The 26489-nt window shown below is 45.6% G+C and overlaps 1 protein-coding gene across 1 annotated transcript in view; it reads right to left on the bottom strand.

Moving 5' to 3' along the window:
• DOCK2 (dedicator of cytokinesis 2) overlaps positions 1–26489 on the bottom strand; it is a 330536-nt gene that overhangs the window by 206216 nt on the left and 97831 nt on the right. The window contains exon 26 of the mRNA XM_087816193.1: positions 17362–17507. Coding sequence (XP_087672319.1) covers positions 17362–17507 — 146 coding nt within the window. The remainder of the gene's footprint in view (positions 1–17361; positions 17508–26489) is intronic.

The raw sequence follows: 26489 nt of genomic DNA, 5'->3' as shown, positions 1-26489 counted from the left end.
GTGTGCCTTGTATTCGTTATCTCAGTGGATCTTGGGAAAACCCAGGGGATAAGTATCATCCCATTTTAAGATGTAAAATAAGATCCGTTCTAATTGTTATTACCACTCAATATTTTTAAGCACTTAATATATGACAGATGCTAAACTAAAGGCTTTCCACACACCATCTCATTTAACTCCCAGAATAATCTTATCCATCTGCTACACTGCTGCTCCCGACGCTACAAAGGAGGAAATTCCAAGGTTTACATAACTTGTCCAAAGTCACAGAGCCATAGGGGATGGAGCTAGACTGGATCCATGTCTGCTTGTTTGCAGGGCTCATGCACTGTGTATATAGCTTTTTACAGCAATTTTGAATCCTCTGTAATATCCAAATGTAACAAACAAGATAAATGTCCAAATGGCCCAGCAGCAATGGGCCCCCTTAAGGTTTCCACTGTGGAAATGGAGCTCTGTGAACTCTTTGTAGTATTTCAAAGAGCTTAACAGAAATTGTATACTCCTCCTTCAGTATCACCGCATTGGCTAATTACAACATCAAGATTCCTTGTTTGAATGAAAACAAGATAGATAGGCACCCTATTTAACTCTGCTGGTCAGAAAATTATGAGTGGTACTTACATATTATTACTTTTTTAAACATGTAAACAAATTAATGTTTAATACATGCTGCTTGTTTGGGAGACAATATATTTTAAGACATGCATCCATGGGCATATAAGAAATGGTGGTAAAAAGTCCCTAGTGGTAAAACCCTTTGCTACTCTTTATCCAGAGAGTCATTCAATGTATGGCTTCCATCCCTCCTGCCCAATTTCCCAGTGACCTTCCTCCAGCCCGCCATCACTGCCCTCTTCTCTCCCCCATTCCCCTGCTGGGCTAGTTTTTCCTCTTTTTCCTCAAACTTTATGCCTCTACTTGATCACCAGCCTTCAACCCCAGTCACCACAGGCAGAGAAGGTGCCTCTAAGATCAGCATGATATTCCGCCACCCCAAATTATTTCCCAAATATACCTCCAACTGTTTATTGATATTTAAGGTTCCATGATGGAGTGTCATTCTTTGCCTTAAGGTCAGTTCCCTAGAGATGCTGAGATGAGGGGATGGACTCAGAATGGACAATGTGGAAACTTCTGGCAGAGGTTTCCTCAACGGTGCTGCCAACAGAGCTTGACCCCACATACATGACTAAGGCCTTCTTAGACAGGGGAAGAGAGAAATTAAAAAAAAAATCACAATCTTCTACCCTCTTTCTCCTTCTACCCTCTTTCTCCTTCTCACTAATCATCCAACCATACTCCAGAGAAAGAACATAGACTTTGGACAGCTCGTTGAATGATGACTGACCTGGATTCCTCATCAGGGTCTCCCCATCTCAAATCTCTATTACCTTTTTTTTTTTAATGGACTCTTTCCCCACAAATCCCTTCCAAGTCAGGCAGGCGCAAATCTGTGTTCAGAGAAGGTCTCAGGAAATATCCTAGGATCTGCGTCTCAGACAGAATTCAGAGCCTGCTCTCACTCGTCTTAGGCATAAATTATACCAAAAACTTTAGAAAAGTTATCACCAACAGGAGCCATTGAGATAACACCCTCAAACCTCTTTTTCTTTTCTGGGAAGGGATGGAGAGAGTAGGCCAATCTTAAATGCTGGAAAATTGGCCAGGAAAGAGCAATAAATCTGAGGCATGAATGTGTAACCCCTGATCTACTGTGAGTTACACAGACACCAGTGTTGTTTTTCCAGATCAGACTGGATATAATTAAACCCTCCCCAGAAACTCATCTCTATAAAGAAAAGCAATGGGGAATGTGGGCCCCTTCCCACGTGCTGACAAAATCACTGCTTCCTAGACCAAGAGTCCGTGTCCTCATTGTGCAAAGTATGGACTCTCTCTCTTTCTCTCTCTCCATCAACACCCACTGTGTGCGCCTCTGCTTTAAACAATATGTTTTCGATTATTTTTTAGAGAGAGAAGAAAGGAGAGGGAGAAAGAGATAGAAACATTCATCGACTGCTTCCTGCGCGCCCTTTACTGGGGATTGAGCCCACAACCCGGACACGTGCTCTGACCTGGAATCAAACTGGGGACCTCCTGGTGCGTGGGGCATGCTCAACCAACTGCGCCACACTGGCTGGGCTGTGTGTCTCTGCTTTAATGTTGATAAAGCATGTGTGATTTTCTCCACCATTCCCTAATTATAATGATGATTTCAACATATTTTTAAAGTCTTACCTCATGTCTAATATTGACTATCACCCCTACCTCACTCTTTTTGGAAAGTTTAAGTTGTGGGATCCCTCCTCCCCAAACCTCTTTCTCTCTGACCAACCTATATATCTAGAATAAATTTGGGAGAGGGAGAACTAGTTTATTTTTCTGATTTATTCCAAATTGTCCAAGTTGACGTGTGGTTTCTGGTGACCTTTCTAGATGAAAAGAATACAGCCAGTTTATTTCCCAGTGTCCATAACACACTCAGAGCCCTGACTCTGAACCCCTGGCTCTGATCCTTCCCTACTCAGCTGCAAGCAGGAAAGTCTCTCCTCTGAGTGTTCAGCCCCTTCATGCTCTCAGCCAGAGAAAATCCAACCTCGTGGATTAGTGTAACCAACTCACCTTGAACCACATCTACATGTTTATGCCTAGACGTACACCGATCTTCTGCTTTCAGTGTTCCTAGGTCCTGGGTAAATTTAGAGACTTGGGAAGCTGCCTAAACAGCAGGTTGCTGCTCCCCCCAAACCCCTGCCCTACCCAAAATGAGATGACCAGGCTAGTGTTCATCACAGATCAACATCTCCAGAAACATCCTCTGAGCACCTGCTCCAGTGGTTCATAACCGTGGCTGTACTTTTAGAATTACCTAGGGACTTTTTAAATGTATCAATATATCCATGCCCAGGTTCTACCCCAGACTAAATCTCTGGGGCTGAGGCCCAGGCACTGTTATTTGCAAGATGTTCTCCATGTAATTCTATATGTGGCCCAGGTAAGATATTCACTGTGTGCCTGCAGTGTGCCTGTCCTGAGTGCTGGGGATTCAGGGGCAGAGAGAGCCCAGGCCGTGCTGGCAGTGTTGACTGGAGGAGAGCCACACAGTAAGGAAAGGGCCACCTAGTGTTATCACAGAGTGCTGAGGAAGCTCAGAAAAGAGACAAAGAACCCAGCTGGGGGAATCTGGGAAGATGTCCTAAGAAAGGTACTGTCAGAACTACCTGGGAGAAATGTGCACCTGCTATGTCCTTTGCTGTAATAATAGAGTGTTTTCTTTAATAAGAGTACTGGCCATTAACACCTAACAGCCTTATGTGTTCCTTCAACCAAGCCCTTTCCCTCGACCTGTGTCGGTCTCGCCCTGCTCACACCTAGTCTTGGATTCCCACCTGCTCCCTAGAATTCCGATTATGACCTTCCCACGGTCATGACATCTTCATAACGCAGAATTCACTGCCCCTTGGACTACAGTCAGCTCATTGAGGGAGTTCAATTCTTCCGGTCTGGTGAGGTTTTGTTTCTCCCAGGCCCTAACCCAGCCAGTCTTGGTCAGCTCATCCTTCCCACAGAAAGCAACCAGAATGCCTTTGAAAGCAGGTTTTCACCTCTGTCCGAGATGCCTTTTCCCCCCATCACCTGCCAATCTCTTATTCAGCAGTAAAAAACGGCTCAGTCATCACATTTGGGAGGCCATTTCTGACTCAATCACTCAAAACCTCACCTCACCTTAGGCAGGGCTGGCCATTCTTTTTGAGTTTCCACCAAATTTTATTCATACTTTTTGGAAGTAGGGGGCCGCATCTTTTAATTTTGAATGTCCAAAGGGTATCATCTGCTTGACAGAGAGTAAGGACTAGCACATGAATAAATATGTGAAACGAATGTGTCCATGGATGGATGGATGGATGCATGGATGCATGGATGGATGCATGGATGCATGGATGGATGCATGGATGCATGGATGCATGGATGGATGAAAGAATGGATGGATGAAGGGATGGATGGATGGATGCATGGATGCATGCATGGATGGATGGATGCACGGATGAGTGGATGGACGGATGGACGACGGACAAATGAAAGGATAAATGGATGGATGGATGGATGGATGGATGGATGGATGGATGAAAGGATAGATGGGCAAATGATACGGCCTAAATTAACTTTACATCTTATCAATTCAGAGTCTGAAGCAAAATAAAAAAATATGCTAAGTTATCTATTCTCAAAAGCAAAGATGCTGGTGATACTCCACTTTTTCATATGTATACCATAAGCTTCTCTTCTTTTACACTGTAACCAAGAAGATGAAGTGCGTGACTTGTCTTTCAGAATACTGTTCAAGAAGATATGTCATTAGCCCTGGGAAGAGGGCTCGGGAAGACTGTAACCATTCCTCTCCAGCCTTGTCTAAATCATGTCAATCCTTGCTCCCAGATATGAAAGCATCCCTTCTGTTCCCTAAAGACTGGCTCTATTCACAGAAAAACACTCTGCACTATCCACAGAGGTGACTTTCAGACTCTGCTCATTGGGTTTCTAGTGCCTCTCCTTCAGGTTCTTTGAGGGATATTTGTCCTTTGTTACCCACCTACCTACCACAGCCACAGTGATGCTTGTCAAGCCAGAGGGGGCCATAAAAAAATACTAGCTTTGCCTTCATTTTCACATTTCTGATCCCTTATAAAAATGCATAGTATAAATTATAATATCTAACAAAATCAACTATCTCTTATCTATTCAGATTATATATTTAAATTATACAGAGCATCCTTTTAAAACATCCATTATTTATTGCACAAACACTACCAGAAACAAAAATGACATACTATACCCAGAAGTCCAACCCTGCAATATATCTGACTTCTCATTCATCTGTGATGTCAGGCAGCATGTGGACAATTCGTGTTCTGCTTTCTCCAGTTAGCATGGCATAGGCATTTTGGGGAAGTCTCTGTTTTTGTATATCCTTTGAGGAGGTGTAGGAGAAAGGTTTAGATTTAAACAGATTTAATTCTGGCCCTACCACTAATTTTCTGTGTAGCCTAAACCTACTTATTTAAACTCCTGTAAACCTCAGTTTGTTCATAGATAACATGAGCATGATAACAGTTTATTCCCTGGATTGCAGTAAAAATTAATGGACTTCTGTAGAGAAGGTGCTTTACAGAGTGTTTGACTTATAGCAGGTGTTCAGTAATGTGTGACTCACAAATAACAGGAATATTTTTTAAACCCTGATCTGTCATGAATTAGAATATCAAGTATGCATGAATAATTAAGATAAAATATAAAACTGAATTCAATTTGGGCTCCGCCTCCCGAACACTGAGAGTTTATAGTCACTCACCTGAAGTGGGTGATATTTAGGCAAAAAAGCTTGAAAATAACTGAAACCCAGCATCACTCTTTCACAGATACCTCTGAGTGACCTGCCTCAGATCACACAGACTGTCAGGATGAGAGCTGGAAATAGAGGTCACATGTCCTCTGAAGCTGCTAAAAAGGCTCTCATACCAAATATCATCTTCCCTGTCACCACCACCTCAACCAATACAGCACAAAAAGCAGACATCATTAATTAATCAAATACTTGTTATGGGGTTACACTGGGGCAAGAGGGAAGGAAAGAAGAAACATAAGTATCAACATGACAGCCATGCCTAAAAATACTATGCAAAGATAGGCTGAGGCTCAGAGAGGCCATGTCATTTCCCCAGTCACACAGCTAATTAAAGGTGAAGGTGGAATCTGAATCCATATCTCTGTGTCTCCAAAGTTCATAATCTTTCCATTTAACTCAATGAAAGTCAACAGATATTGTTTGTGCCAGGTGCTGTTAGAATATGGCCATGAGAAAAAGAGATGCAGTCCCTGCATTCATGAGGCTTATGGTCTAGATGAGAAAACAGACAGTTTGAAGATGAGCAAAGTCTAATGAGTGTCAAGTAAGGTGAAGGACCTACAGTGTCTGCAAAGTATTCATGAAATGAGGACAGGGAAACGTGAGCCTCTGCTCTCTGTCCCAGGGTTCTGCTACACTATGGGTTTAACATACTCACAGAGGCTGATCACCGTCATTGTTTGGCATTATTTCTGTAGGAAAATGCACGCTGAATTCTAAATCAATGTAGAAACAATTTTGGGAGCACAACAATACTCCAGGTTGGTACCTGCTTTGTATATGATGTTTAATACAACAGCAACAGATCTGCCTTTCTCATTAGGGTCTGCTGAGTATAAAAAACAAAATTAGTGTCAGCATGTATTCAAGAAAGTAGAATAATTGAAGATGAGAGGATCAATCAAACCACAAAGATTAATTATTGAGCATCTGCTCAGAGTTCGGCACTGTGCCCAGGCAGTGTAGAAGTAGAGGAGAGATATAGGACTGGGTCAGCCCCATTCTTAGAGAGTCTGTAAACTAGATGTAGGATACCCATATAGGAGCACGTCTAGTAAATGATAGGCTGGGACAAAACTCCAGGAGGCTGGGTGGATACATGTCCATGTAATGAGCTGGGTGGGTAAGAGATAAGGGGAATTGACCCAGGCTTCAAAAGGGTGATGATTTGGATGTTCAGAGAGAATTCACAGTGGCAATGGGGGGAGTGTTAACTGTGGAGAAAGTCACAGGGCTAAGTGGGCCCTGAGAAATGAATGGACCCCTGAGGCCAAACACCAAGAGTTGGGGAACACTGAGAAACAAGGTCTCAGACATAGTTCTGAATGAAACAGCATTTTGTCTTTATCACCTTTGCATCCCAGATACCCAGAATGGATTGACAAACAGTGGGTGCCCAGTTACTGTTTTGTGAGATGGATTTCTTAGTGGAAGGGAAAGTTGGGTTGGGCCTATCAGGAAGGGCAAGGTTTGGCTCTCAGGAGCCATAATCCAGATGTTTATGGGGTGACGCAGACACCATAAACCTGTGACTGCAGTCACCTAGAAAACACCTAGAAAACAAAAGGAAGTAATGGGAGTGACTTCATTAAATAATTTGGCAAGTGAAATGAAATAGATCAGTGGGCTAGATTCCAGTTATGAACCACTAATTGGAGGCCCTCAGGCCAAGCAAAAAAGAATGCCTTCCAGATGGAGGAAGCAGGTAAAAGACAAAGAAAGAGGGAAGGACATGAGGGTTTGGTGGGACAGAGAGATGGGTCGCCTTGGCAAGCAGCCTACCGACTAAAACAGTAAGAAAGGTGGTTGGAGAGGAAAGCTAAGCTGAGTTGGAATTCCAGGTAGAAGAAAAGGTGTTAATTAAAAAGTCAAAGATAGCTTTAGCATCTCACGTTGCTTGGAGAAACTGGGATGAAATTAAACATTGCATTTTCTAACCTGCGCCGCCACGCTAATTGTTTCTCTCTACGGCTAATGTTATCTGAACTCTCCCTGGGACAATGTCCATTCAAGACCTCTTGAGTTGTTTTCTGGAAACTTCTCTGAGTTGCCCTGGGTTGTATGGGACAGCTGAGGCACTACAGACAGAGCTGTGGATCAAAAAGGCATCTTAAAAAACAAAGCACTCCCTTTCTCGCTCACCACACTTCCCTTAAGGATTTACATTGAGACCAGTTGAGCAAATCAAAGTTATAGTTCCCTCAGTAACTGTAACCTGGACCAAACACAGCTATATTTCTCTGCTGCTGAGAGGGCTTTTAACTCACACTCCCAGCTGTGAAGGGGAGATTTAACTCAGACATTATGTAGAGAACGGTTTTTGGAAAGCAAGTGGCTGGCCCAGTCAAGGTTCCGTGTAAATGGCTGTTCCTTTCAACTCAGGCTTTTATGAGGGTTCCCTGCAGACGGAAACTGTCCTCAGCATCCTTGTGGGGTGAAGAGAAAGGTGCGTTCTCCACTCCTGCTAGCTGCCACACTCGCTCATGCGTGCGTCAGAGCCCAGCTTTGCTACTGCAGATAGCTGGTGTTGACGGAAAACACTACAGGGAGGCAGAACTGAGGTGAGAGACTGAGGGGACAAAATTGGAGAGGTGTCAAAAACTCAATAATCGAGATGAATCAAATTTAATGCCACGATTTAAAAAATAAAAATTAATGCAAAAAAAAATACATGATGAGCAAAATATCAAACTATTGGTTATTTAAACCACACTGCATGGAAATATTATTTTTCTTGATTACAGCATTTTTGGTGCCCCGGTCACCTTGTCCCCACCCCCAGGCAAATACCTCGCTTGCCTCAGCCTGCTCCTGGCCCGGGGGGGGGGGGGGGGGGCAGTCAAGGCGGGCGTGGAATAGAGGACAGAAGGGAGCGCAGAGAGAAGTCATTGTGGGTTTGGCAGCGGGCAAACTCCTTTAAACTTTGGTCCTGGCAGATAAAGAAATACTGAAGACTACCTCAGAAGTACTTCTAATTGGTGTTGATGCAACAGAACATGTTGGATTATTAATTTTACTGGGGGGCAGTTCCAGTCAACCATCAACAAAAACTGTCATTTAATTTTCCAGGTGGATCCCCTAAGAATAAACAACCCAAGGGCCATCTGGGAAGTTATGCCAAATCACCCATTTCCCAAGCCTGCCAAGCAAAGATCAGGTGACATCCAAGCCCCAAAACATGGCCTAGGAATCACCACATGGACAGGGCTGTTCAAGAGCCCCAGTAAAATGCTGTAGCCCTGAAGGTCACACTAATGGTTTAGTCAAATAATGGCCAAATTACTCATTCAGTAGGTGACAGTCACCTCTTGATAGTTTGGAGCAGTTAATAGTATGGAATCGTCTAGTAAGACTAGTCATTTGTCTGTGATTTTACAGTTTTAACTGAAAAAGCAGAGAAAACCCCTCATCTATCAGCATCCATCCCTTCACGCTGGAACAGGTGTACTTTAGGGAACTGCTAATCCTCAAAATGCATTCTAAGTGAGCAAGCATCCCTTACATGCTTCAAAAATAATCTTTAAAAATGTTTTATTTTGAAATGTTAGACTTAAAGAAAAGTTGCAAAAGTAGTAGAGCAAGTTCCTATGTACCCTTCATTCAGCTTTTCTGAATGTTAGCATAACCAGAATACAATGCTCAAATGAGGAATTTCACAATGGTACAAAACTATTAACTACACAACAGACCTTATTCTAATTTAGCCAGTGCCTTCTAATGTTCATTTTCTGGTCCATGATCCCATTCAGGATCCTACGTTGAATTTAGCTGTCATGGTTCCTAAGTCCTCTCCAATATGTGACGGGACCTCAGTCTTTCCTCATCTTTCCTTGACTTTTGAGGAGTACTAGTCTGTTATTTTGTAGAATATTCCTTATGAGATTCAGTTGTGCCTTTATGGCACAATTCCCCACATGAGTGGTACCGTGTCCTTCTCAGTACATCTTATCAAGAGGCAAACGATGCAGATTCATGTCCTTCCTGGGGCTGCTCCCTTTCATCACGTGGTGAAGGCAGTGTGTGTCAGGTTTATCCACTGAAAAGTCCCTATCTTTCTTTGTGTCATTAATAAGTGGATACTTTGGGAACATACTTTGAGACCATGCAGATACCCTGGTTCTCATCACACTTTTGCCCAATAAGTTTGGTATCCATGGATGGCTCTTCCTTATAACAATGATTACTGTGGTGTATGCTAAATAAATGAATTCTTAATCATCTTTAAACCCTATTTAAGGCCAAAAGGCCAGAGCCCACTAGGGGAAAGAGAATGATGTCCCTGTAAAGTGTGCTTCTCCCACTGCTGTGTGGACTGAACACCTGGTTCAGGCAGAGCAAACCCACAGCCCCAAGCCACCTCCACCCCTCACCTGTGTGGGAATCAGGGCTCTTTCTCACTGGCCTATGTAAGCCCCCCACATTCTCAACACTGCTAGGAAACAAGCCACTGCCAGTCAGTAAGAATTGTCATAGCAACTGAAACATATTTCTATATCTCAGCTCCGGGTTGAGTGTTTAGTCTGAAAAACTACTGCCTCCCTGGAGCCTTTTCTCTTGGTCCAGTCCCATGAGAGCCTTTTGACAGTGGCAGATCCAGGGCCGCTGGGAGGCAGGGACGTGTGCAGCTCCCCTGGGCTTTCCTTGTTTTCTGCAATTCCATTGAGTCCCAGCAGTGATGTGTCGACAGGTGTTTACCAGTCGGCTCTCGAGAAAGGAGAAAATACAAGTCTGGATACATAGCGTTTGCCAGCTCTGTGTACAAATCCTCCCTGATGGTTGGTTTCAAGCTACCAATGAGACATCACTGAACATGGAGCTGAGAGGAGATGGGCAGCCACACAGCATTATGTAGTATTCCCGACAATCGAAACCAAGAGATGTGAGACTAAAGTGTAGTGAGATAATTAGGAAGTGATGCATTTGAATATCTATTTGTTACCTCTGATTTTAATTTAGTTTACTGAATTATATTTATATAAGTTTTTAATGGTGGTAGTGATTTAACAAATAACTCGCAAGATTCCTACAATTTAGCACTTGGTTCTCAGAAGCTGATGTGGGTCAGCTCCAGCACCCCACCCCCTGCAGTGATCTGGGACCCCAGGAGCCCCTAAAAAGGAAGGATGACTCTTTACTCCAGTCCCTCTGGGAACGCTTAGGAGGCCCAGCTGCCCTGCAGGGGCAGCGGCAGCATCTGCTTTTCCTTGGCCAACCTCCCCCAAGCAGCTGGTGCCACAGGCTGGTGCGCAGGCTGCCTCCAACGGGAAGGGGACAGTACCTGTTTGCCTGTACTGTTCTTGAATTACAGGGATGTCTTAGAGGCAGCCTGGAACAGTGGAAGACACATAGGAAGGAAGAGCAGTGAGGGAAGAAAGGAAGCCACATGTACGGAGCGTGGATTATATGCCAGGTGGGTGCTGCCTGTTTTCACAGGTATTCTCATTCACTGTTATCCTGACCACCTGCGGAAATAGCATTCCCATTTCACAGAGATTGCATGACTTCCCAAGGTTCCCAGCTAGAAAGAGGAGGGGCTGGGATGTGGTCCTTCTCTGTTCCCCACCATTGCCCCAGCACGTAGTGCAGGGTCCAGGTCAGGTGCCAGGTGTCTGCCGGATGAACGCATGAATGCAGCCTGACTCCAGAGCTTGTGCTCACCCCTCCACCAGGGAAATGACACTGGGTGAGTGAAGTGCAAAGTGGCGGGAGGCATGGCATGTGGGAGGTGACTCACTTTGGAGTGGGATGGGGTGACTTCCTCCCAGCTCTGCCCTTTACCAACTCTCTAACCTCAGTCAGGAGGGTCGCTGGCCTCTCTCTGAGGCTCAGCTTCCTCATTCATGAAGTGGGGGATAGTAAACCCTACCTTGCCATTGGGTGGCCAGAAACAAATGATTCTGATCTATGAGGAAAGACTCTGCAGGCTCAAAGGTGCTGGAAAAGAAAGTGTATCAGATGTCACCATCCGTGGCCTCATAATGTCATTCCATTGGGCTAGCAAAGGCACATGTACTGCCATGGAAGCAGAGAGTGAGCAAGGGGTATAAAGAAAATAGCCTTGGATACAACGAGAGGGTTTGAGCTATTTCAACTTCAAGTTGGGGGATTAATTAGCAGCTCTCTGCTTGGAATGCACCCCAGACAAAGGATTCCAGCAAGCTCGTCTCCCTGCCTTTTATTTGAGATACGAGGGAGCAGATAGGTTAGAAGAAAACCTGCTGTTTTTGCTCGGTGGTATTGATTCCTGGGAATTAAATGGTAATGCAAAGAGGAGGCATCAGCCTCCCTTTAGCCCTGCACCAGGCAGGCTGCCAAGGATTATGGGAGAGCCCAGAGCTCAGGGTGGCCAAGGGGCTGCACTTCAGAAGGCGCCCAAGCACAGAGCTGCGGAGTCTGCTTTCACACGAGGCAGGTCAGGGGCTGGACCAAGAATGCCCTCCAGCCAGCTGACGCCCCGTGCACAACACAGCCCTTTCCCCTCCCCACCATCTGGACCCTAACAGAGCTAAAGATGCCAATGCCCTCTTGCTGTCAATGCCTGGTCCTCTTTAAGGGAGGGGCAGGTCTGGGAGTGGGAGTGGGTGTGTTTGTGTGTTAAAAAATACATACACCAAGCATCAGACATGCAAATTCAACATATTGACAAATCCCCCATAGGTGGGGGAGGTAGAGGAGTGGGAGCAGGAGATAGGGATGAAAGATAAGAAACACACACACACTCTCACACCACACACAGGAAATAAGGGAGGGCTTGTACAGACCAATGCGGATAATGCGTCATAAACAGAGCGTGGTTAGTTCAGCCGGTCCCTGACACCCAAGGAAGGCAAAACAAGGAAAAGGCTTATCTATCCTCCTAGGCTCAGAGCAGGAAGCCCAAGGGAGAAATCGGGCCCCACCACTGATGTGGGAAAATCATATTCGTGCATCTATTCATTCTTTCAGCGGATAACTTTGTGCACCTGCCATTTGGGTGAGTGGGGGAGGGGGGCAGAGCTGCAGGGCAGGCGATGTTGAGCTCTCTTCATCAGGGCACTCCCAGTTCCACAGGCAGGTATATGCATGGAGGATGACACACAGGTGCTACACGGAGCTGGCAAAAGCTGCCCCTGGGACCACAAGAGAGGAGCACTAAGAGGCCTAGAGGAGGCTTCCTGGGAAGAGACGCTTCATCTGACTTCGACGTTAGGTGGGATTTAGATGGGCAAAGAGTGGAGGTGATGGGTTCTGGCAGTGCCGACAGCATGCACGCCACCCACGGCAAGGGGGCACCGTGCAAGTGAGGCACTGAAAGAATTTTAATGGAGCAGGGGGATGGAGAGAAAAGGTGGATTGGCAAGAGGCCAGGCTGGAAGTGTAAGTCTGAGAAGCTGGGGAGTGAGGCTTGAACTCCGAGAGGCTGGACTCAAGGCTTGGAGGGGACACACACCAGGAAGTGTAACAAAGCAATTGGCACTGTCCTATCAGTCTGAACACATAGTTATGACCACCCAGAGAGGGAATTCTTAAACCTTCCTGGGGTGGGGAGGGCACTGAGAGGAAGAGGGCATGAATGGAGAGGATTTCGGAGGAGAAGTATTATCTGAGCTGAACCTAAAAGGAGTTTAGCATCTTACTTGCATAGAAAGAATGGGCCCTGGGAAGGCCATTCTAAGCAAGAGAAAAGACAGGAGCGAAAGCCCTCCCTGCCTAGTGTCTAAGCTGATGAGTCCAAGTGTCAGACGCCCCAGACCAGTCATGACCATAAGAGGGCATTGGGAAAACCGCAGGTTTAGTTGACAGACTCCAGGGTTTATTTTTCAAAGTGGATTCCGCATTCCCTCTACATCTGCAATGCTGATACAACCAACGCCATCTCCTCTTCAGGATGGCGAGCCATCTTTACCTACCTTATGATTGGTAAGCGGGGAACTAAGGGATGACCCCACTTTTCATCAGGAATGAAACAAACACAAAAAGCCTGTTTGAAGAGGGGAAAACTCAACTCCCTCCTGGCCTGGCGCAAAATTAAATTTTATGAGTGACTCAGCAGCCAGACGGCAAGGCACAGGATGACGCTAGTGGGAAACTGCATTTCAAAGGAACGGAAGTTGACAACTAAACTGGGCCAGTGACAGGGAGGAAAGGAGCTAACAGAGGCAGAAGTCAGGCCTTTCATCCTTCCCCTGAGTTGGTCTCTTTCATAGGCTGAGTGCAACTCAAGTAGCTGGGGCAGGAAATTTAACACCATTAAAAAATACCAACACCCAGGCTCAGGTGAACATCTGCCCTGAGTCATATGCCAGCCAGGGTCACAATGATAAGGTAATAGCAGGAAATCATAGCTTCCTCATGCCAGGCCTGCTGAGCTGGGGTGTAATTATGGATACGATGACCTACTGAAGACTAGTGTTCTTGCCCATCCCCCAAACACACAATGTCCCCCAAAAGGAAGCTTGGCATCCTGCACTGTGGCTGTGAAGTTTCCACCCGCAGTTCTGCCCCTGGGCCCTGGTTCCGGCAGACAGACATAGTCAATGCTTGGGGTGAGGAGATGGGCTGGTCCATGTTGCCCACAAAGAGCCAGTAAAAAAAAAAAAGGATGGCTATGCTGTCATCAGCAGAGAGGATTCTAACACCCAGAAAAAAAATCCAGGACAGTCACCCTGGGAGCCATTTTTATTTTTCTTCCTAATTTCCAATTTTAAGAAGTTGGTGCCTGTGGAAACCAAACAGCACAGCTGATGGGCCAGGTTTTCAAAGTTAGATCTTTGCACAGGCTGTGTCCCCGCTGCCACATGAAAATGAATTTATGAGTACAAATGAATGGGCTTGGAGATTTTGCCATTTTACGGTTTATTAAATGCCATATTGGAAGATGCGAGGTTTTATAGACTGGAAAGGGCTCTTCAATTAGGAAGGCAGAGGACTGAGCATGAGCCCAACTGTTCTTCTATTTCCAGGAGATACTGAAGATGAAAAAAAAGAATTAGGTCATATTAGAGTAGCGGTTCTTAAAGTGTGGTCCCTGTACCAGCAGCATCCACGTCACCTGGGAACTTGTTAGAAAAATAAGTGAGCAGGCCCCATCCTTAGACTTAATGAATGGAGACCTGTTTTAATAGCTCCTCCAAGGCGCGTGGATTCATGCTCAAGTTCCAGACCTCCTGCAAAAAGACCTGTGGTTCCTCGCCCTGGCTGCCTGTTGTAATCACCTGGTAATCTTGTCATGGAGATGCCCCCGCCAAACCCTGACCAATGACATCAGAATACCTAGGACTGAAACCTAGACAGTTAATTATTTACTTTTATTTTTTTGTTAATCCTCACTAGAGGATATTTTTCCCATTGATTTTTAGAGAGAGTGGAAGGAAGGGATGGAGAGAAAAAGATTGATGTGAGAAAGACACATTAATTGGTTGCCTTGCTTCCCACAGGCAGCCCCGGGGGGATCGAACCTGCAACCCAGGTATGTGTCCTTGACAGGGAATCAAACCTGCAATCCTTTGGTGCATGGGGCAGCGCTCTAACCACTGAGCACACAGCCAGGGCTAGGCACAGCTGCTTTTACAAAGCAACTTGGGTGATATAAATGCACAGCCAGAGTTGAAAGCCACTATATACAACAGTAAGAGAGATTTAGATTAGACACTTGGGATTTCTGATTTTCACAGTAAGTCAAAGTAATCATGGCTACTGAATGAACCTCCATCAAAGAAAAAGCATCTGAGAAGTGGAGAGGTTTCCATCTTCAAGGGCTGGAGAGCATCAGAATCTTGTACCAAACCCAATTGTAGTAACAGTATTTGATAACTCATCCAGCAGACAGCCCCCCTGCCCCCTGGGAAAGGGCTGGGCCAGCCACCAGTAAGAAGTCATCATGGAAGCAGGACACTCTAAGGCAGCAGAGAGCAACACCACGCCTCCCACACACCTCCAGTCCAGATGCCACAGTCCCCAAAAGGAGCTCTGAGCCTCCCATTCACCTCTCTGCTTTGAAGCCCAAGCACCCAGGATGTGTGAGAGAGTAGCCTCTTTTCACCAGGGTCTGATATCACCCAATGTGCAAACTGATGACAACCTGTCAGGACAGAACTCTAGGGGGCTACTCCCATGGGATGGGGGGAATCTCAGCATCACTGCTTAATAAATGAACAGTGAGTTGGGGCTGTCCTACCCAAATTGGAAAATAGGCAGTTAGCCCATTAAAGTGTGTTCCTCAAACTGGGGTCCACTGGCATAGTCCCAAGGATCCCAGGCTATTTTTTCCCCAGGAAAAGGGATCCGGGCATTACTGAAATGTAAGGAACATTGCAAAATTATTTTCAATAGGAAGAGGCGAATGTTTCTGGAGAAATGATGGGCCTTCCTTCATGGGTCTACACTGTGAGAATAAGATCAACTATCCCTTTAACAAGTTTTTTTAAAGATCGAATAGCAAAGACTAGAGCTAATTCAACAACCAGCTCCTGACTGTATGTATGAAAGCACCACCATCATCATATTATCGCAGAGTGACTCTTGAATATCCAAGCTTTTGTGTATTATACTCCCTCTCCCCAAGAAAAAAGGTAAGGATAGAAAGAACCCAAGAAAGAAAAGACCAAGCTTTTGTATCCCCAATGCCAATGATCATGCAGACTTTGGAGTCTGATCGACCTAGGTTTGAATTTTGACCATGCAATTTATTTGCTGTCTGGAGTTGCATGTTAAGCTTATATATTTCAGGCTTTTCATCTGTAAAGTGGGAATAATAATCCTTAGCACCGACTAGAAGGAGCAGAGTGAAAGCATGGATTGCATTCCACACAGTGCCTAGAAACAGTAAATAAAATAACAGCTGTGATCATTAATTACTCACCCTTGAACACCCAGCTGAAGCTGCACTTCTTTTGTGTAGGTTTCCTTGACAAAAATGCCCTCTCTTTCTCTCTCTCACACACAGACACACACACACACACATACACACACACACACAATCTTTGTAGCTCCAGACTCCTTGTATGCATCTAGATTTTAACCACTATATTATATTGCAATTGCTTATTTATATGTCCGGAAAGATTTTCTTAAGAGAGCATCCATGCCTTTGTGTCCCCAATGCCTGGCAAGCACCTGGTGCATCATATGTACAAATGAATGAATGAATGAATGAATGAATGAATAAATGAAGCAAACAAGCTACTGCATCTTCCTAGTAATGAGATAAGAAAAAGCTTAATAAGGGTGGTAAGAATGAAAAGGATGACACAGAAGAGAGACACACAAAGAAATTGACAATAATGGTTGACTAAGGGATATGAGCAGTGAAGGACTATTGTTCCAAAGAGTTTTCTAATTATAGTCAGTCACAGATACAGTTCATCCAGAAAGCCCTTCTCTAAGGACTTTCTGGGGGTGGGGATTGGGGAGGGAGGAGGAGGAATGCTCACACAAACACTCAGAAAACACTTATTGGTTGTTTGGTTCTACCCTGTCCTCTGAAACCAGCCTGTCTAGGGGCAGATACCTCCTAGACGTAACTCCTAAGCAATCTGCTCATATGGAATGAGTCTTAATCATTTTCACCATCACAGGAGACAACTGGAGAAACAAAACCAAATTAAATCAGCTAAGAAAGCGGTAAGAGGGTTTTCTCTTGGCCATGTAGGCATAGGAAACTCCTCCTCCTGCCCCTGCAAGCCATGCTTAGAAATAGACAAGTCATCTAAAAAGCCTGCAATATGTCTGATCCATGCCACAAAAAGGGCTGTCCAACAAGAAATACGCCGACAAAATGCTACACGTTCAACTCCAGTCTCCAAGCCATCTTTCACAGCCATGGGGCTTAGTCATTGGAAAGGTAGGCCCACAGAGGAAGCCATTGACGTGCATCTTTACACTTCAATGTCCATTCGTCAGCATCAATATTTTAGAGCTTCATCAGCTCAGCCCCAGTCCGAGTCCAGGATGTCTACATCCTCATGAGCACTCACCGCATCCTGACAGCTGAGCACCTCCAGGATGCTATTAAGCAGCTCCACACAGTACTTCTTCTCCAAGGCCTGGTGCTGCACCTCATCCTGCTCCAGCAGCTCCTTCAGTTCTTTGGTGATGACGGGAAGCAGGATGTCCCGGCATTCTGCAAGGAAGGCAGTTCAGAGGCACTTGAGCTTCCTCATTTTTTTTTTTTTTTAATAAAAATATGTTTTTATTGATTTTAGAGAGGAAGGGAGAGGGAGAGAGAGAGAGAAACATGGATAAGAGAGAAACATCGGTTGGCTGCCTCCCACACGCCCCCTACTGGGGGTTGAGCTCGAAACCCCGGCATGTACCCTGACCAGGAATCCAACCAGCAGCCTCTTGGTTCATGTGTCAACCCTCAACCACTGAGCCACACCGTGCGGGCTCCTCATTTTTTTAGTTTCTTTTCTTTCTTATTTTTAGATAACTTTTCATTAAATAAGTAATTCACAAATGTATTCTCCTTGTAAAAATTTAAATGTTAAAGATTAGGTTAAGATTTCCATAGAACATCATTCACAAGTCTGGTCCCTCCCCCAACCTGTTTGGACTGGCCATAAAAACAGCTATGGAATAATTAAGATCAGATTTTTTTTCTTAAGAGTTCATTCTGTTGATATTCTAGTTGTGATACCTCAGTTATATTCCATTACAAAGATATGAATCCCAGAGAAAAGGCCAGTTTTGAGATTTTTAGGTATTAACAAAGATCTCCTTGAGAAGTTATTAGACTTTAAATTCTATTTAAAATTGAGCTAGATTAGTAAATCCTCATGGAAAGGTATAGTAGTGAGCTCTCCATCCTAGAAGTATTTAAGCACCTGGTAGCTGCCTATGCATGGGGGTGATAAGGAGGCATTTAAAGTATCAGATAAAGGGTTGAACTGAATGACTGCTAAACCCCATCAAATATTCTGATTCTGTAAAATACAGATCCAGAGGAAGGGGGAAGAAGGATACATTTGTGGGGGGAGAGACAGTGGATGGGTTTACATTGTTTACAAGCACTGTTGTGGCAGCCACAGACCAGGCCCCAGCAGAAGCAGTGGTTTATCAATTTGAAAGTCAGCTGCTGTACAGATGATCAAAACCAGCATCCTCGAAAGACCAAGACTCCTGGTGCCGAGAGTCAGCAAGATTCTAGCTGAGGAAGCCATTAATCAGGTGGCCTGTCTTTCAGGAAGTACTTTTGTCTTCTTGTGAGCCATGATTTCTCAAAAACGTCTGGCTCCTCTGTTTTGAGATGAAATAATTTTTCTCATTTGTAATTGGGGCTGTGAAATTATATTAGTCTGTGAAGCTTCAGGAAGCAGCGTCTCTAAATTGCGGCTTGATTGTCAAGCAAACAAACAGGAATGATTTAGAAGATAAATATTACGGAGCCTTAGATCAATCTTTAGAGGCGGAGGCAGTGAGTATTAGAGACATGCAGACCCAGCCTGGGGACCCAGTGCCTGACAAAGGCTGGGAGATCTGCCATCGGTGACAAGTCCAAATTGCAATTCAGACCAGGCTCTGGGGAACCCGCGGAGCTACTCAACTCTGTATTTTCACAGGAGAGAGTCTTCTTGTATCAAAGTGGCTGTAGGGAGGAAAAGGCAGCGTTTCTGGGCTTGAGTTTCTTCCTTCTCCAAGGAAGCTTTGTCCTGTGGTAGAAGGTGCTGCTACCTAAATGCATGGCTGCCCTGAAGTGTGACATGCTTTGCCAATCATTTCATGACCCAGGGACACTGCAAATAAGGTCCTTTTCCTCATCTCCTCTTCCCCATTAACGGCCCCTAAGAAAGAATGAAACGGAGATACACTGTCTGCTTTGGAAAACACCTTGAGGGTGGTTAAAATGCACTTGTGACCAGAGCCATGGCCACAGCCGCAGCCCTAGGAGGGAAGCTCTCCCAAGAACTACCTCCAAACGTCCCGTATTACGCACAGGTCCACTCCTGCCCCTTGGCTCACTCTCAGGGTGAAGACATCCCCGTAACACAGTCAACAAGGCAAATTTGACTCCTCCTCGCTCTCTCCAACATCCACTCCACCATGAGGTCATATGCACCGTGTCCCCAAGCCAACCTCCTTCATCATCTGTACCAGGTCTCCCACACTGACTGCCCGCTTCCAGTCTCAGGAGTGGAAATTTCCCTAACCCCCAGCCTGACCGCAGGACCCCCTCCTGGGCGTTTCTCAGGCCTTTCCTATTGCCCTGAGGGTGAGATTGATGAGCTGTGACCAAGCCCTTTAGCCTCTCCAGCCCCTACCTCCCACACCACCCAGCCAGGGTCTCTCCTCCTGCTGAACTTCTGCAGGTTATCTCCTTGCCTGTAATGCTCTTATCCTGCCTATCTTCTCCTCACTACCTCCTCTTTGCCGCCTAGAGCTTCACTTAGATGCCAAATCCCCTAGGACAACATTCCTGACACCCCGTCTCTGGTTGGGGTGACAGTGTGCTGCGCTCCTGTAGTGCCCAGACCTTGCTTTTGTCTCACCATTTGTTGCCCTCTGTGGTCACTGTCTATGTTAAGAGGACAACCAGTGAGATTCCTGTCATCATCCCAGAAATAAAGCTGACAGCAAAAGGTAGAACTGCCCCACAGTCTAAATTCATACTGGTTCTGGAGGCTGGGGTTCCCCGTCACCCCTTAAGGTGATTTGAAAGGTACTGGTTTAGTACGAGCCCTCCACCAGCCTGCACGCAGCCCACCCAGAACCAAGGGAGGGTCCGCAGAGGCCTGTGCACGGAATACGATATGCACACAGAAAAGCCCCTCCCTGGAGCTGAGGTGGCAGGAGGGAGAAGAGCACTCTCACAAACTGTACAGAGATGAGACTGGCACCTCACATCCCCACTCGGGAAGTGTTTGCAGGCCTGCAATCCCAGGCACACAACCGGGTTCCACCCACAGAAGGAAAAGACCTGAGAACATTCTGGAGCACCTCTCCCACTATGGGAGGAAGGCCAGACACAGTCACATCCTCACTGTGGTTACCCTGTTTCTAAGCCTGCCTGCAGTGGCCTGCACTTAAAATTTCACTCTACTCATAACCAGCCTGACTCTGTCACCAGCTCAGGTTAATCCGCAGTTAATCCACTCTTCACCCCAGTTCGATTTTTCATAGGGCTTGAAGGTGAAACTCATTCTGCTCTGGCCAAGTTCCTATTGACTGAAAGGTGAATTCAGCTCGGCTCAACCCTCTTGGGGGACATGAGGAACTCGGGGCTATCTGGGATCACCATGCCCTCACCCCGGGTCTTTTGGCAAGCAAGTAATTGAAACCTCAAATTCTCCTGGGTAACATCTGAGTAGCGTGAGCCCAGCTCTGTTCGCCTGCTTGTCTTCCATTGGCTTGAAGAGCAGGTGTCAGAGGCCACTTGGTTTGATCAGCTAGACACGCAGGGGGACCTCCACAGACACCACTTCAGACTGACAGGTAGTAATTTGTTCTCACAACCTCCCCGCTCCAGCCACTGTGTCAGGAAGAAAAGTAATTCCACCCACCAGGAAATCAATAACCATCCGCAAACTTCATATTCCAGATCCAGTTACAAGCCTCTTACAACTCTACTAGTATTTCCCCAACGCACAATTCACGACTCACCTCCTGGAAAACACGCCTAATTACAATGCCCAGAACCATCCTCGCTCCCTCCCGCCCGCCTTCACATGGTGGACGTCTTCACTTTATGAACCCAGAGGGCCAAAACACATCTCCACAGGCAAACAAACGGGGCCTATTTAGAGATCGCAGAACTCAGCAGCTGGGAAAATCCTCTTCAGGCATCTCAGGGCGTAAAACCCTAAGGAAGAAATGGATGTCCAGATCTCTGTTGTAGATACCCACTTAAAGTCCAGACCAAGCTACTGGGTTCAGCACATGTCTATTACTCTTAACATAAAACATGCTGCTGTATTAAAAATTATGAGCAAACATCCTGTAATAAATAAGTTGGTGTTTGCCATTCAGATACACAGTGACAGCAGGAAGGGGAAATTGATAACTACTGGAATCTTTAAGAAGACACATGTTTATGTCTAAAAATGTCACATTGGTTACCAATATAATGTATAAGTTCTGATAGTCTATATGTGATGTATTTATATCAGTGAATAGTCATTTTAACAGATGCTGTTCTCAGGGATATGATATGCTAGTGGGGTACTGGAAATAATTTAAGGAGATAATAACTGTCTTGGGTTGGATTCCCAGAAGCAAGCTCCAAGATGGGGTCTGGGCAAAGGTGACTTACTTATTAGGAGGTGTTACAGAAACCACTGGGAGGGGAATGGGGCGAAGGAGGCCAGGCAGAGCGCAAAAGCAGGCAAGTCTCACATCTCTCACATCAGGGGAGCTTGGGAGACAGCATGGGCCACAGGGGAAAAGCAGCGGGAGGACTGAGACCCTGGGGATGGACAGTCCCAGGCACTGTGGGTGCTCTCGGTGCACAGGCAAAGCAGGCCCCAACGGCCTGAGGGCAGCCCTGCGAGGCTGGTGCTGGCTGCTAAGGGAGAAAGCCCTCCTGGAGCAATGCACAGAAATGAGATCATGTATCCCAAGAGACATGGGCAGATCCTTTAGAACTGATGCTACAGCAACCAATACTGATAGCTGCCAGGAAAATAATTAATGGTTTAACATGAGACACAGAGTCTGAGGTGGGCAAGGAAGACTGCTCCACATGGGCAGTTCAGAAGACCTCTCTGAGCTGGAGGCACTTGAGCTGAGACCTGAGGGTGAGAAGGGAACTAGATCTTTAGGATAAGCATTCCAAGCAGAAGAAGGAATATACAAAGACCCTGGGGTGGAAATCTGCTTAACTTAATGGAGCAATCATGTGGAGATGAATGTGGCTGGACTATAGGAAACGGGGAACATAATATAAGACAATGAAGTTGGAGAGCTTGGCTGGGGCTAGGTCTCATCAGGCCCCATGACCCATGTTACAAAATTTGATTATTGGGTGGAGATAAATATGTTTTGTTTTTGTGTTTTTAATGAGGAGGAGGAGGAGGGCCTAGAAAGAGAGGCATGAGAACACTGAGGAGGCTTTTTGTAGAGGGAAAGAAGAGGTTTAATATTTATTGAGCCTTCACCCTCTACCAGGCCTTCTTTCTATGAAGTATATCATTCTACCCACTTTATGGATGAGGAAAGCTCTGAGAGACTCAGTGACTTACCTAAGATCACACACCTAGTGAGTGGCAGAGCTGGGATTTAAACCCTGGATTCCAGAGAATCATGTTCACATCTACTAAATTATCCTGCCTCCTGACTGTGACAGTGAGGGGAGAGAAGGTGAAAGCTTAACTGGTCTGAAGCAGGAGAGGCAGACAAAAGTGGACTGACTTGGGACACAGTCTGAAGGCAATGCTGACACAGCTTGCTGCTGGGTGAGACGCTGTACAGACGTGTACGTGTGTGCATTTCAAGCATGAGAGCTAGAGAATAGATTCATTGTAGGACTTATCAAATTAGGGTCTAATCATGGGGCTCATTCCACCGCTTTGGCTAGCAAGTGATGAGAGGCTCCCACTGGCATTTCTCTGAGGATGTGCAGTGGCCGCAGAGGAGGCCTATCATCACACCGTACGAAGCTATCAGGGCGGAGCTGGCGTGCTGACAGCTACCTGTACCCGCAGTTACCCCTTGGCATGCCCTGAGATCATTTACCCTGCCAGTATGCTCATTAAACCACAACCCAGCTCCACAGGGAGTGCTTCTAGGAAAACAAAGGTGCAGATATGGCCAATTGAGTCTTGACCCCAAATCTGATTTGCTCCCTAATGCTCAGGATGATTGCATTGGCGATGCCACACCAGATGAGTGTTGCTCAGCCTGTTCGAACCCTGCCTCCCCTGCCTCCTTACTCTGCCTAACAGGAGGAAAAGCAAATGAGAAACCTTGGAACTGAACCGAGTAGCCTCTACTGGATAACCTTGGCAGTTTTGAAAAGAGGATTCCCAGCAAATGTGCTCCATTTCATATTCACACAACAGGGGAAATGAGTCATGGCAGCTTTTTGACTGCAAAGAGCTGTCTTTTACCCTTGCCCCATTTGGTTCCAATTCAGTGACATCTGGAATTCAAATCAGTTTATAAGCACTTAGGACACCTGTGATAACAGTCTTACCACCCTCACCCCTGCAGGGCTCATCACTGCCGATCCACTGCCCCTCTCCTGCCCCCTGCTACACAGACTCCCTTAATCCCTCCACTCCAGCCCCTGGCCCCTTTGGAGACTCATACAGCTGCCTGACTCCATGAATTTCAATCTTTACTTAAGCAGGAACTCTTCCACCTTGAAGCCTGTCTGAGCTAGTCCATGGTCACATACATACATACACGAGTTTTCTCATCGGTAGGAGATAACAGATATATTTTCATAAAGGACAGAAACCATTTGTCTGGAAAGCCATCTGAAGTGGACGCACATGGGGTAGTGGAATGTTGAGCATGAGAGAAATGTAACATATGCTGATCTTCTGCTGGGTTCTAGGCATCACACTGGAGATGTATTTAATCTTTATCAAAACCTGTTTTGTACACTGTGCAGTCCCCACTTTACAGAAGAAAAAATAGGAGCTCGAAGGGCTTGCCCAGGGCCTCTGCGTGACCTACTTAACTAGTGTGATCACAAGAAAGGCAAGATTCCCACACAGACCTCTTACTCCAGGGCCAATGTGAATCCAATGTCACTCATAGGTTCATGGGTGCAGACAATGAGTCCTAACTCCTGGACTCTGCAGGCTGGAGGCAGCCACCCCTTGAATGTTCTAGCTCCCCTAAGCTCTTTAAATAGAAAATTCAAGTCTCTGATTGGGTGACTGGTTGGTAGAACGGATGGCTGTCTTGTTCTTTCAGTAAGGGTCACAGTCCTAGGGAAATACAAACAAAAAACCCCAATCCTAAAATTAAACCATAATGAGCACTCATCAACTCCATGATTTAGTCTTCAGTCCAGCCACTCATTTCTTTCATTGTTTTAAATTTAACCAACCATCTATTCAGCTACTCATGTCACTGAAGCTGATTAGCAAACGGCAACCATGACTGTCAAACCTTTCATTACCTTTTCCTCAGAAGACAGTGCGAGCCTGGGGTGAGGTATCTAATCTCTGTCAAGTCACGTCTCCCACAGTCCCGAGCACAATGCCAATCACGCAGGAGGATCCTAACAAGCGTTAGGTGAACAAATGTCTGCTCATTTCAGAGAGTGGGCCCTGTCTGCTTACACTTAGAGCAACTCTCAGAATTAGAACTAATTTAGTGTTGAGTTATTTCAAACTTTATTCTTCTGCACTATCCTTGAAGAATCAAGACTGTGTTTCTTTACCCTCACCCCTCCCCTGAGCACCCATTCTGGCAATATCTTCCCCTTCTTCTCTTTACCCCACACAGAGGCAGGTGCAGGGGAGCGGATAACACTCTGGATTGAGGGTCTGGAGACCTAGGTTTGAATCCCAGACTTCCCCCCCTGCCAGGCTGTGTGACCTCAGATAGGCCATTTTACTTCCCTTCCTCCAAAAATGGGGATTAGAAAGCCTTTTTCATAAGAGGTTCCAAATAAAACATTACACAAATTCAGCTGAAGTTGCTACGTGTGATGTGGCACGGGATCTGTGCTATCTCAGAAGTTTCTGAGTGCAGAGCAGAGCACGTTGGAACTGCAGCTTCCTTTAGCTGTGGTTGACATACACACTCGACAAAACACCTGGTCTGGGCTAGAATGAAATGGACTCAGAGCTATTATCTGTATCATTCACACAAAGTGTGCTTTGTCCAAAACACCAAACTCGGAGAACTGAGTTTAAAGAGGCAGGTATAAACTGAAATAATTGGGATATATGCCTCGGATTTTCATATTCCCTTTGTGTGTGGATAGACTAAAGGAGAGCTCAGGCAAGTGTTTCTCTGCACATCCTTTCACATTTCTGTTTGCAGCTTAGAATAACAATGCACTTACCGGCAATCCTCAAGCACTCCAACAATCCTACATCGCTGCCATGGCAAAACTTACAAACACCGAAGAGAACAAAAAACCAACAGCAGTGTTGAGCAGGTGGAATTCCATTTCTGGGGAAAGTGCACATTAAAAGCCTCTTGCTTACATTTTAAGGCTAACAGTGGGGCTCTTCATTTCAGAGAATTAAATGAGAAAATTCCCCTGGATTCGAACATTAGCAAAATGGAATGGTTGTGCAATTGTTTCCAATCTTCCTTCCCTCACCTTCCCCGTAACAGCTCCAAGGAGAGGAGGCTGGGGTCCCTCTCACGTAGAGCCCCACACATTTAAAATCTAGTCTTGTTTGTTACAAGGGGAAAATTGAGAAACGTAATATATTTCAAACCAGCTGAAGAACTGGAAACACACTTCAAAGACGCAGGGCGAAAATCATTGTCATTTACCCCCGCCTTTAAGTGAAACCGTAAACGGGGAGAATTTCTCCTCTTGGCCTGGTTTTCTTTTCTAACAGGACTCGGCTTTGAAGCTGGAGGATGGCTGAGGCCCTAAAGGGGCAGGGGCTTCCCCTGCTTCATTTCTCCTTCCTGCCAATGCCAACGAGCCAACAGAGCCCTCCCCTGAAGGCCCAGAGCACAAATGATTTAAGAAAAGAATCACATACTTAGGCCCACTAGTGAAATGAAAGGATCAAAGAGATTCCATTCGGCCTCTAAAGCTAATGAAGAGGAAACTGGGCAAAGTATGAGAAGGGAGGAAATAAAGAGAATAAATACCAGTCAATGACCTGTAATGAGCTTTCTCACAAAGAGGGGACAATATGTGGTCCTGGCCCCTGGGCAGTCCAAGTGTAATAAAGAACCAGTCAACTGATGGGAATGGTATAAAAAAATACATAAAATGAAACATACTGGGTTTGCTAATATGTTCAGTCCCTGCTGATAAATCTCAAATTGTCCTTTTATGAAACTGGCATTAATATTTTACTTGGGGCATGACACGTTGGTATATTTATCGTTGGTTAGGCATATTCTTCTTACATTATCTTAGTTCATAAAGACTAAAAGTAGGAGGAAGGTGACACGCCAGTGCAAAAATTAACCTGAGGCTCCGGTTGCCCAGGAAATGTGGCTCCTCGCTCACATG

The sequence above is a fragment of the Miniopterus natalensis genome, chromosome 4 (assembly GCF_054644295.1).
Source record: "Miniopterus natalensis isolate mMinNat1 chromosome 4, mMinNat1.hap1, whole genome shotgun sequence".
NCBI lineage: Eukaryota > Metazoa > Chordata > Mammalia > Chiroptera > Miniopteridae > Miniopterus > Miniopterus natalensis.
Note: the sequence above shows the minus strand (reverse complement) of the source record. Positions and strands in the feature narration are given on the sequence as shown.